At 34.6% G+C, this 12,237-nt stretch overlaps 1 protein-coding gene across 3 annotated transcripts; it reads right to left on the minus strand.

Annotated features, from left to right (window-relative positions):
• Positions 1 to 327: 327 nt before the first annotated feature.
• On the minus strand, positions 328 to 9,793 carry LOC140054255 (uncharacterized). Of its 3 annotated transcripts, none has more exons than XM_072099176.1 (10): positions 9,711 to 9,793; positions 7,879 to 7,956; positions 6,390 to 6,511; positions 5,906 to 5,968; positions 5,268 to 5,489; positions 4,522 to 4,576; positions 3,743 to 3,870; positions 2,999 to 3,114; positions 2,553 to 2,639; positions 328 to 2,429 (listed from the first exon to the last, which is right to left on the minus strand). In XM_072099176.1, the coding sequence occupies exons 3-10, from the start codon at positions 6,468 to 6,470 to the stop codon at positions 2,327 to 2,329; spliced, it is 855 nt and encodes a 284-aa protein (XP_071955277.1). In that variant the 5' UTR covers positions 6,471 to 6,511; positions 7,879 to 7,956; positions 9,711 to 9,793; the 3' UTR covers positions 328 to 2,326. The 3 variants fall into 3 exon arrangements, with proteins under 3 accessions (XP_071955277.1, XP_071955276.1, XP_071955275.1); XM_072099175.1 differs by having other exon boundaries at positions 7,879 to 8,008; XM_072099174.1 differs by having other exon boundaries at positions 7,879 to 8,011; positions 9,711 to 9,791.
• Positions 9,794 to 12,237: the final 2,444 nt, after the last annotated feature.

Raw genomic sequence — 12,237 nt, forward strand, 5'->3', positions numbered from 1 at the left:
GCAGCGGGCATTGGCAAGATTTTTAAAAAGGAGAGAGAGGATTTGAGAGGAGTGGAGCACATAATCGGCTGAGTACAGGCTATAGTGGCAGTATACCAATCGTACATGTGTGTTATTTCTCTTAAAAATATGAAGAATTTCACATTTAAGAAACTTGTGATTATGAGGAAAGAGTGATGATAAGTGTAGTGAACGGTCACAGGACCGACAAAATTAGCTTCATAGTATTTAAACATTGCATATTGCATAATTTGGAGGAACATAATACCTCAGTAGACGCAGAAGAAAACAATTAATTATTCAGTAACTTTATTCCTCTAACTTATTGAATACACGGAAGAAAGCAAAGAATTATTCAATATCTTTATTCCTCGCTTAATGAATATTTATGAGGCGTGACGCAAGTGTGGGCATCATATGATCATACATCAGTAGATGCGGAAGAAAGCAATGAATTATTCAATATCTTTATTCCTCATTTAATGAATATGTATGATGCATGACGCAAGGGTGGACAGTCATATCATCGTACTCAGTATTTTCCTACAGTAGGTAGGTTTTAGGTAGGAAGAAGAAAACATAATTATGCAGTTTCCTACTCTAACGAAAATAACTTTTCACAATTTTTTTGTTGAATTTTAATGTCACATAATAATTATTCAATTTGACCAAAAATGGGATCGAAAAAAAAAAAACTTATTAAAAAAACTATAATTTAAAGCAAAAAATTGTCAGACAATTGGATTTTGGCTGAATTAACCATTTAGTTTGTCTTTTTATAAGTGAAAACATTATTATTTTTTTGTTTCTTTTTCTACAGAAGTGATTACCTTTATTAAAACTACGAAATGGCCTATTCACAGAAGCTGATTTATTAATCTTCATTTTTCATGTTTTTGAGGGACAGTACATCTTTAACAATATTGAATGTTTATTACGCCTGATGTAAATATTTTCCTTCATACCAGTAAATAGCCTAAAACAAGCATTATTAAACTAGGAATTGTCAATCTTCTCGGATTCCAATTAATTGTTTTCCATCATTATCAGATAAAAATATCCAAATAAAAATGAACATACTACACATTTGGAACATTTGAGAACAACAGACCTCAGAAAAATAAATATCGGAAAGTTTATGAAAGCCTGTCAAAATTATAGAGGGCATTATAACAATTTTTTTTGTTAAGATAGTGGCAACTGCAGTATAATAGTAAACATGGGTATGTCAGGTGTGCCAAAAGGCTGATAATGCGGTGCCAACTGAATTCAAGGTATTAAACAGCAGATGAATTTATTTAGTTAGTATCTAGATAATTATATACTTATATTATAAAATTAAAAATAATAAAATTGTATACAAAATCAGGATATTTATTTTGATTATCCACAAAATTAGGAAACTCACATTAGCGGAAGAGGACACAAAATATCCAGCGACATCGGGAGACTCACACGATTATCGGGAGAGTTTGGGTATCTGAGTCATTCATTCCAAGTGCATCCATGTTTTACTAGAATTAGGGAATACCTATTTGATACAAAGAAATACAAATACTAGGTAACTTTGGTTTACTGATGAACAATGTCAATCCAGATTGAACTGGTTTGGTGTATATATATATATATATATATATATATATCTAGTTACAATAACTTACTGACCAAATTTTTTGTATCTGGATCAGACTGGTTTTATCTGGAACTTGCAATCATTCATTATAAATAATTTTGACAAAAATTCAGAGTGATTTGAACTATCCTTGATTGTAGTATCTTGAAAGATCTACACTAGCTGTAATACAATACACTCGGATCATTTGTATGATTTGATCTGGAATTGTGGTTCCTACTAGCTTCTGATCTACAGTACTATCTGTCTGTTTATAATTCACTAAGTAGATCATATGTATCCGGATCAAACTGGTTTGATCTGGAACTGTGATTACTTTTTGTTTGTGGTATCTTGTAATATCCAGCTGCCTGTTTATAATACACTAAGTAGATCATATATATCCGGATCAAACTGGTTTGATCTGGAACTGTGACTACTTCTTGTTTGTGGTATCTTGTATGATCTAACTGTCTATTTATAATTCACTAAGTAGATCTAGCTGTCTGTTTATAATTCATTAAGGAAATTATCTGTATCCGGATCAGTTTGACCTGGAACTGTGGTTACTTCTTGTTTGTGGTATCCTGTAAGATCTACTACCTGTCTAATTATTATTCACCAAGTAGATCATCTGTATTTGGATCAGACTGGTTTGATCTGGAACTGTGGTTTCTTTACGTATGTGGTATCTTATAAAATCTAGCTGTCTGTTTATAGTTCACTAAGTAGATCATCTGTATCCGGATCAGACTGGTTTGATCTGGAACTGTGGTTCCTTCTTGTTTGTGGTGTTTTTGCTTTACTAGATGGAGTCCTGTTGTCAAAAAAACATACAAATATATGTTTTACTAATCTAAATAAATTTCATGTGTGAACATACTGTTATATATTAATGGTAAAGTTTTGATGAATGAAATAAATCACATGTAAAACAAACCTTGTTGTTGTTTGCTTTGTTTTTGTTGGTAATATTACAGATGTTCCAGAATCTGGAACCTTCTTTGTAGCTGTTTTACGTATCCTCCTGCAAAAACAGTATTTGTACACATTAAAGCTAATGTCACAAAAACGAAATGTGGTGAGGTTATAAACATACTATTATAGGGAGTTTTAGATTTGCAATGACTATTGTATCTCATGTTAATTCATTGTGCACATGTTGGGATATTGGGACGTGTTTCCTCGCACTCCACCTCGACACAGTTTTGATGGTTTCAGGGTCCAAGCGATGACCGACTGTCCAAGTTGCCAGTCGTCTCAAATCAAAAGGTTGATGTTCTAATTTCTCTAGAGGGCCTTCTCCTATATTTATGTACATGCGCATACAAGTTTTTGTATATTATGTGATGACTCTAGCTTTGAACAAACCGACAAGATAGTCACCTTCTCGATGAACTTTGGATAGTAGTGAGTTCATCGTCATCATCGTCCAACAAGAGAGAATCATTCTCCACCATATCAACTTTTAGCTTTTTTGTCTTCTGTTTTAATTCCACATCCTGAAAAAAGAAGAATAAAATATGGAAGAACAGAAATAATTATAAGAGCCATCCCATGCATACACATTTGATAGACAATGCAGTGCAAAACAGGAAACAAATATAATGCTTTAAGAGTACTGTATCTGTTACTAGTAAAGCTTGAGATGCAATGCACTAGGATGCAATGCAAGGACGCAAGTGACGTGATGGATCATCCAAACTGCCGCTTGAATGTGATGGTTCAACTCACTTACATTGTGCCTGTCGTGTTGCATTCTGGTGCGACCAAGCTTAAAGATACCTGCCTCAGGGAGGTTTTCAAATGTAGTTTTAAACCTTCTCAGGACCATTCAGTCAGTTTGATACACCATTGCGATGTGGCCAAATATGGTAGTGATAACATCATTGTGTCCATACTGTATACGGGCACATCCCATTTGATCAAGTTTGATAGTGTAGACAGAGCTTAATAGCTGAATTTTGTACAACAAACTCTTTGTCTCTTATATTAACGATATACATATACTGTATATACTTATTTCAATTTGTAACTACAAATGCAGCATAAAATATTTTAAATGAGTCGTTTAATTTTTTACAGGCTCAAAATTTAAGTGCAAATTAGGATTTGTTTGTTAAAACATACCCTTAATCTAAATTCATCGTCTGTGCTAATTTCTTCTTTGTCTTCATGATCACTAATATCTACCTCCATTGTGGTTTGATCCGTCTTCTGTTGTTGATTTCTCTCTCTTTTATTTTCAGAGTCCTTCACTTTAATAAAATATCTTAATATGAACCTCCATGTTTGTTTGTAATCAACAAATTAATTTTGTTGTTATGGTATAACGGATATTTATTATAAAATTTGGGAAATTTGAATATTTAAATGCTAATTTGTTTTTGAGTCTTCTTTAAAGAACTTAGTACATCTTTCGAGACGAGTAGGGGGGGGGGGGGGTTACCCACACACACAGCCACTGATCATAGCTGGGCCCCCTGGGAGAACAGTCTTTGACTGAAGAGCCTAATAATAATAATTGATGTGATTTTCCATTGAAAAAAAACCCCCAATATATTGAACTTTAAAACCAAAGAGGTCATTAGTATGAAATATTTTAGAAATTACATTTAATACAATTATATTACAGAAAATATTTTAATTATGCTTATTTTTAAGGCCTGGTTGTTGCTCCTAATAAAATTCATTGCAAACCATGAAAACCCAAAAAACAATGAAAATGGTCGTGGAAAAGAGATCCAGATGACCAATCATAACCTAGTCTCATTTTAAACTTGTATTTATGCAAGGTCACATGGAAAACATTTGTGTCACGCTGTTCTATGAAACAGAACAGAGATGCGAATGCTTTCAGGACTATCCGCCTATAAAATACAATGAAACAACGGCGATCAGTGACTTACAGTTTTCTCGCAGCTGTCTTATTTTAGCTTTCTTGTCATTCACGATAACTTGAAACTTAAAAGAAAACAAAAAATGTTTTAGAAAAATTGAAGAACTTATAATTTGTATTGAATTTCATGAATAGAAATTTTAATATATATTTAATATGATAAATGTCTTCTTTCTTGTCTATTAAGTGTTGATAGATATGTTACATTAACAACCCTTTGTCTGCTCCAATTTCTGAAATCAAAAGCTCCAGGCCCTTATCAAAATATTTTAAAGATGTATTGTCCCCTAAATCATGAAAAATAAAGATTTATAAATCAGACTTTGGATAGGCCATTTTGCAGTTTTAATGAAGTTTTTTTATACTAAAGAAAAAAGAAATGATTTCACTTACGAAAAGACAGAATAAACAGTAAAATTTAACTAAAAACAATTTTCTAACTATTTTAACTATTTTTGGCTTTAATTACACTTTATAATTTCTTTTAGCGATCCAATTATTCGGCAACGTGAATAACAATATTTGACATTAAAATGGCATAGTCAACAACAAATAATTGAAAAAAATATAATTTTTTCAGGGTGACAATATTTATTTTATTATAAAAGGTAAAGTAAATATACTGGCCATCATTTTACTTCTTTTATTTATTTATTTGTTCTTTACACTGGGTGACCGCTTCAGTAAAAAAAAACTGTTTAACCAGAGGGGTACACAAATCACAATAAAAGTATTACAAAACAAATTTAAACTTACTTTAGAGTACAGGTCATTTTCTAAATCTATCTTAGCTGTTGAACACTGTTCAAGTAACTGCACTGCTTTTCTCCTTTCTCTCGACAAACGATCGTTTTCTTTTTCTAACGTACGTATACTGTCTTGCAGAATTTTCATTTGACTAATTGCAAAAGTGTACAACTCCTGAGTGGCTGTGCATGTATCATCAACAGCTGTAAGTTTGATTGAACCAAGTTGGTACTAAAAATAATATAATCATTTTCGTCGTCAGTAAACTACAGTAAAGTTGATTTAAAAAGTATATGGGAGGTTTTTCCTTCATTGAATTGCTACAATAGAGAGGACTGATAAATACAAGGAGAGAGATAAATAATAGTCTAGGGTTTTGTTGCTATTGTAAACACAATTAATACATGTGTCATGTGTAATCAGATTAGATTGCAATTTACACATGTAAATGAAAACAAATTTACCCAGCAACTTAAGGTTGTATTTCAATTTTCATGCATCTTTTCTGTATGGTCAAACTGCTCCTTATCTTGTGAATATTCAGCTATTGAGGTAGGTTTTAAACAGCAGTTTCATCTCAAATTTTAAAATCAGGGGAAGCCACACATGACCATTAAATGTGTAATTATAAAGTGCGAACATAATACCTTTATTCCACCTGCCATCACTTTTTTCCAAGAAAATACTTTATCCAAAACACTATCTTTAACCTAAATAGAAGAAAAGCTATTGAGTGCAATTATAACATTATACAGCACATGCATTATCACACCACATAGGCAGACGTACAGATAGTTATGAAAATTGTTAATTAAATTGCATCTGAAAAAGGCTTACATGAAGTTGGTGCAGTGATTTATAACTTTCAATGATAAAATATTTTTAAATGCCTGATAATTCAGTATTGGTCGGGACATAACATCAAAAAGCAGGACAATCTAGCCAAAATCAAGATAAAAATAGTTGGAATCTATGCTTAACTTCAATGACAACATTTGTTCCTTACGATAACAAAGACTGGTCTGGTAAAAAAGCTAAGTTTAAGTTTTTTAAGTATTGCTTAACTATCTTGATATTATAAGATTGATAAATGCCATCCCATAGGAGAATTGACAGATATTAAATACATACATCATACTGAAATGCTATATGTTTGGTTTCCCTTTGAAACAAAGCACTCTGTGTTTGTGCTGTAAAATCAGCCAAATCCATCTTAACTTCTTCAGACAGGGTCTTTATGTCATTTTGAGACACTGTAAAAAAACACAATCAGAAATGTATCAATTGCTTTAGAAATTGATTTCATATTTTGTTGTACTTCAATATTTCAATGGTACAGAATTTAATCCCATATTCTACAACTTTGACCCCTGTCTCTAGAATCTTAATCTGCAATGCAATACCTACTGTAGCCATAATAGTGACAGCTTCAAAGCACTCCTCAGGCCATAGTTCAGTCTTTTCGGATAAAGGACTTTTACACTTTGCTTGTAGGGTGTAGTAGTGTGCGTCTAATAGTGTGTGTATACCCTTGTTGAACCCACAAATGTAAAAACGCCCACAAATGTGAAAACAACCACAAATGTGAAAACGCATCACCCACAAATGTGAAAACAACCACAAATGTGAAAACGCATCACCCACAAATGTGAAAACAACCACAAATGTGAAAACGCATCAACCACAAATGTAATAAACAGCGCCCACAAATGTGAAAACGATCATCGCCCACAAATGTGATAACGCCCACAAATGTAAAAAAAAATGAGAATTTTTCGGCCACAAATGTAAAAAAAAAAAATCAGATGAAATTTAATGCTAGACTCAAACAATTTTGTAGTATCGTGTACGCGCCCAAAACATCGAATCGAGCATCGACTTTGAACTATACGTACATAACAGTAAGCCAACGAGTTAATAACCACACACTACATACAAGTAGCAATTTAACCTTGACCTTGTTGTATCGTGTGCGCGAAAAAAAAATATCGAACATCGACTTATAACTATACGTACATAATAGTAAGCCAACAACCACACAGTAGAAGCAACAATGATATAACATGGCCTTGACCTTGAAGTATCGTGCACGCGCGCAGCAAATAACAAATATCGTCTTGAACTATTACGTTCATTAAACAAACGAGTTAACGCGCAAATATCGCGCGCACGAGCAGCAAATGATAATAATCCAACGTGTTAACGACGACCCTAACAGACGTATCGTGAACAAACAACTCAATACAATCATGATATAATGTTTGTCTGAATCTAGCATTAAATTTGATCTGATTTTTTTACATTTGTGGGCGAAAAAGTCACTCTTGTTTTTACATTTGTGGGCGTTATCACATTTGTGGGCGATGATCGTTTTCACATTTGTGGGCGCTGTTTTCACATTTGTGGTTGATGCGTTTTCACATTTGTGGTTGTTTTCACATTTGTGGGTGATGCGTTTTCACATTTGTGGTTGTTTTCACATTTGTGGGTGATGCGTTTTCACATTTGTGGTTGTTTTCACATTTGTGGGCGTTTTCACATTTGTGGGCGTTTTCACATTTGTGGGTTCAACAACCCTCCTCTACACTAATCTTAATTACAACAACAAAAAATGTCTTACAATGTCCTTTCCAGGCACTGTTCCCATCAGTCAAGGTCAGTGAAATTCTATTCTCATTTTCACTCTTGCCATCTTGTCCTGCTAAAAGGTAGTATTGTTGATTACCAACATCAAAATTCCTGATCACATTCTCCTCAAATTTGAAAAAAAAAAATAAAAAAAATTCTTATTTAGGCCTAATAAAAATTACTGTAAAATGTTCTTAAAAGATTGGCCTACATAACTATGAAAGACTGCACCGCGGAAAAACGGTGGTGACAAACATTTTTTCTCCATGGATTTTAAGCAGTGAAAACAATCTTTTTCAATCACACAGTTATATAGGCCAATCTTTTTAAAGCAAATTTTACAGAAATTGTTTTTCTCATACGGCCCTCCATTCAGAAGGTATGATTATTTAATTAGCAAGTCGTCCTGAAATTCCTTGAAAACGATTAGGCTTAGTTACTGTATGTAGCCTAGCTAGGCCAGGACGAATATGTTCTTTTTTTTGCGACTGTTTGTCATCTGCAAGGTCACAGTGCATTTCGGCCGCCAATCATTTCGGCCGCCGGTTATGGAACGCCCAAATTCATGAAACTCCAAAAAGGACAAAATATGGCATGATCATTTCGGCCGCCAGGTATGGCGCGCCAAATTGAAATAGCCAGAAATAACTCATTAACTGTACAGTATTACAGTGAAAAAAAATAACTTTATCAAATCTATGGAACGCCACAGAGAACTATGGTCATTTAAACTAGAGATCAGTTGTGCAATGGGCTAAATACATTTTGTTTTTGCCGTAGGCATAGATTTAAAGTTATATTAGTTACGGTATTTTACCGTTTGAATATTTTGGTCCAAATGAATATTGATTTAATGTTTATTTTTTTATTTATTTTACAAGTCCCGAAGATGTGTGTGCTTTGGAAAAATGTGTTTTTTTTAATATGAATCAAGTTAAGTGTTTTTGACTGGCACATAAAAAAAACTTCAGCATCACCTCCTTCTTATTAAAAAAATATCATTAATATTCACTGTAGTGATGGCAATGTGCACACTATAAAATCGCTGCTGTTTCTGGAATTGAAGACCGCCGATTCGGCTTAATAATACAGTATTTAGGCCTAGTAAAATATTAACATTTTAACACACATGGCGTGTCATACATATTCAAGAATAATTACAATTCTGGTGGCCGAAATTAACAATACATATTTTGTCCTTTTTGGCGTTTCATGAATTTGGCAATTCCATAACCGGCGGCCGAAATGACTGGCGGCCAAAATGATCAGACACCATCTGCAAGATGGTTTCCGTAAAACAAAAATCGTCTATCTATTAATTACTAGATTAGGCCAGGGATTTTTTCTCTCAGCGCTTTAGGACAATCTTTTGATTGTAACTAAAGCGCTATATAAATCGAACAACATCACATTATTATAAGCTACAGTATACAGTTTATAGCCTCTAGGCAGGGAGTTGTTATTAATATTAGTCTAATAACAACTCCCTGCTCTAGGCCTACAATTACATATATAATAATATTATAGGGCGCCGTTTATAAGCATCGCATAGACTAGTACTACAAGGGCCTAGGCCTAGTTAGGCTAGAGTAGGCTAGGCCTAGTACTAGCCTAGGCCTAGTAGTAGTAGGCATACTAATCGGTGAACCCACCACACTAGCCTCTAGGGCTAGGCTAGGTAGGCCGGACCTACTACTAGTACTAGCTAGGCTAAAGTAGTAGGCGGTCTGGAGCCGATTTGACCCTATTTATTAGTACTGTCTCTTTACAGGAAATTCAGTAATCTCTACCAAATAAACATTTTCATCGTTTTTTTAAACATACCATTCTTTCGACTGGGTAGTTTTGCCGTTTTCTAAACTTTCTCACCTAAACCTCGATCGTAGCTTGTGTCAAGCTAGCCAACAATAAGCCAGCCAACAATAAGCCAGCCCACTTTTATTTTTTCCAGCCAACAATAACTATGAAACGCCGTTTGTGCATTCTTTACATTTTCATTGTTACTTATGGCTTTTATGGTATTAGGAATTAAATATTTGTGAGAAAAACGGCAGATTGTTCCTGGGATTCACTTGGTGGGATTATACTAGGGTACCCCCTTAGTCGTCCAGTATAAGTTAGAGTGGGACCACTGGTCCCGTTTACTCAGCCCTCATCTTTAAAATTTGAGTGTAACTCAATTATGATTTTTAAAATATAGTTAAATTTGAAACTGTATTTGTGAGAAAATGGCGGATTGTTCCTGGGAGTCACTTGGTGGGATTATACTAGGGTACCCCCTTAGTCGTCCAGTATAAGTTAGAGTGCGACCACTGGTCCCGTTTACTCAGCCCTCATCTTTAAAATTTGAGTGTAACTCAATTACAATTTTTAAAATATAGTTAAATTTGAAACTGTATTGGTGAGAAAATGGCGGATTGTTCCTGAGAGTCACTTGGTGGGATTATACTAGGGTGCCTCCTAAGTCGTACAGGATAAGTTAGAGTGGGACCACTGGTACAGTTTACTCAGCCCTCATCTTTTAAATTTGAGTGTAACTCATTTACGATTTAAAAAATATAGTGAAATTTGATACTGTATTTGTGAAAAAATGGCGGATTGTTCCTGGGAGTCACTTGGTGGGATTATACTAGGGTACCTCCTTAGTTGTCCAGTATAAGTTAGAGTGGGACCACTGGTCCCGTTTACTCAGCCCTCATCTTTAAAATTTGAGTGTAACTCATTTACGATTTTAAAAATATAGTGAAATTTGATACTGTATTTGTGAGAAAACGGCGGATTGTTCCTGAGAGTCATTTGGTGGGATTATACTAGGGTACCCCCTTAGTCGTCCAGTATAAGTTAAAGTGGGACCACTGGTCCCGTTTACTCTAAGCCCTCATCTTTTAAATTTGAGTGTAACTCATTTACGATTTTTAAAATATAGTGAAATTTGATACTGTATTTGTGAGAAAACGGCGGATTGTTTCTGGGAGTCACATGGTGGGATTATACTAGGGTACGTCATTAGTCGTCCAGTATAAGTTAGAGTGCGACCACTGGTCCCGTTTACTCAGCCCTCATCTTTTAAATTTGAGTGTAACTCAATTACGATAAAAATTTTAAAATATAGTGAAATTTGATACTGTATTTGTGAGAAAACGGCGGATTGTTCCTGAAAGTCATTTGGTGGGATTATACTAGGGTATCCCCTTAGTCGTCCAGTATAAGTTAAAGTGGGACCACTGGTCCCGTTTACTCTAAGCCCTCATCTTTTAAATTTGAGTGTAACTCATTTACGATTTTAAAAATATAGTGAAATTTGATACTGTATTTGTGAGAAAACGGCGGATTGTTTCTGGGAGTCACATGGTGGGATTATACTAGGGTACGTCATTAGTCGTCCAGTATAAGTTAGAGTGCGACCACTGGTCCCGTTTACTCAGCCCTCATCTTTTAAATTTGAGTGTAACTCAATTACGATAAAAATTTTAAAATATAGTGAAAATTGATACTGTATTTGTGAGAAAATGGCGGATTGTTCCTGGGAGTCACTTGGTGGGATTGTACTAGGGTACCTCCTTAGTCGTCCAGTATAAGTTAGAGTGGGACCACTGGCCTCGTTTACTAAACCGTCATCTCTTAAATTTGAGTGTAACTCAATTACGATTAATATTTTAAAATATAGTGAAATTTGATACTGTATTTGTGAGAAAATGGCGGATTGTTCCTGGGAGTCACTTGGTGGGATTGTACTAGGGTACCTCCTTAGTCGTCCAGTATAAGTTAGAGTGGGACCACTGGCCTCGTTTACTAAACCGTCATCTCTTAAATTTGAGTGTAACTCAATTACGATTAATATTTTAAAATATAGTGAAATTTGATACTGTATTTGTAAGAAAATGGCGGATTGTTCCTGGGAGTCACTTGGTGGGATTATACTAGGGAACCTCCATATCCGTCCACTATAAGTTAGAGTGGGACCACTGGTCCCGTTTACTCAGCCCTCATCTTTTAAATTTGAGTGTAACTCAATTACGATAACATTTTTAAAATATAGTGAAAATTGATACTGTATTTGTGAGAAAATGGCGGATTGTTCCTGGGAGTCACTTGGTGGGATTATACTAGGGTACGTCCTTAGTCGTCCAGTATAAGTTAGAGTGCGACCACTGGTTCCGTTTACTCAGCCCTCATCTTTAAAGTTTTTTAGTGTAACTCAATTACGATTAATATTTTAAAATATAGTGAAATTTGATACTGTATTTGTGAGAAAACGGCGGATTGTTCCTGGGAGTCAGTTGGTGGGATTATACTAGGGTACCTCCTTAGTCGTCCAGTATTAGTTAGAGTGGGACCACTGGTCCGGTTT

Source organism: Antedon mediterranea, chromosome 7, assembly GCF_964355755.1.
Source record: "Antedon mediterranea chromosome 7, ecAntMedi1.1, whole genome shotgun sequence".
Taxonomy (NCBI): Eukaryota; Metazoa; Echinodermata; class Crinoidea; order Comatulida; family Antedonidae; genus Antedon; species Antedon mediterranea.

Excerpts from the sequence above, each read along its gene's own strand:
- LOC140054255 (XM_072099174.1), bottom strand. Across the intron at positions 5,969-6,389 it reads ATATAGCATTTCAGTATGAT|GTTAAAGATAGTGTTTTGGA; the intron begins GTATGTATTTAA and ends TCTTCTATTTAG. Across the intron at positions 2,430-2,552 it reads ACAAAGCAAACAACAACAAG|GACTCCATCTAGTAAAGCAA; the intron begins GTTTGTTTTACA and ends TTTTGACAACAG.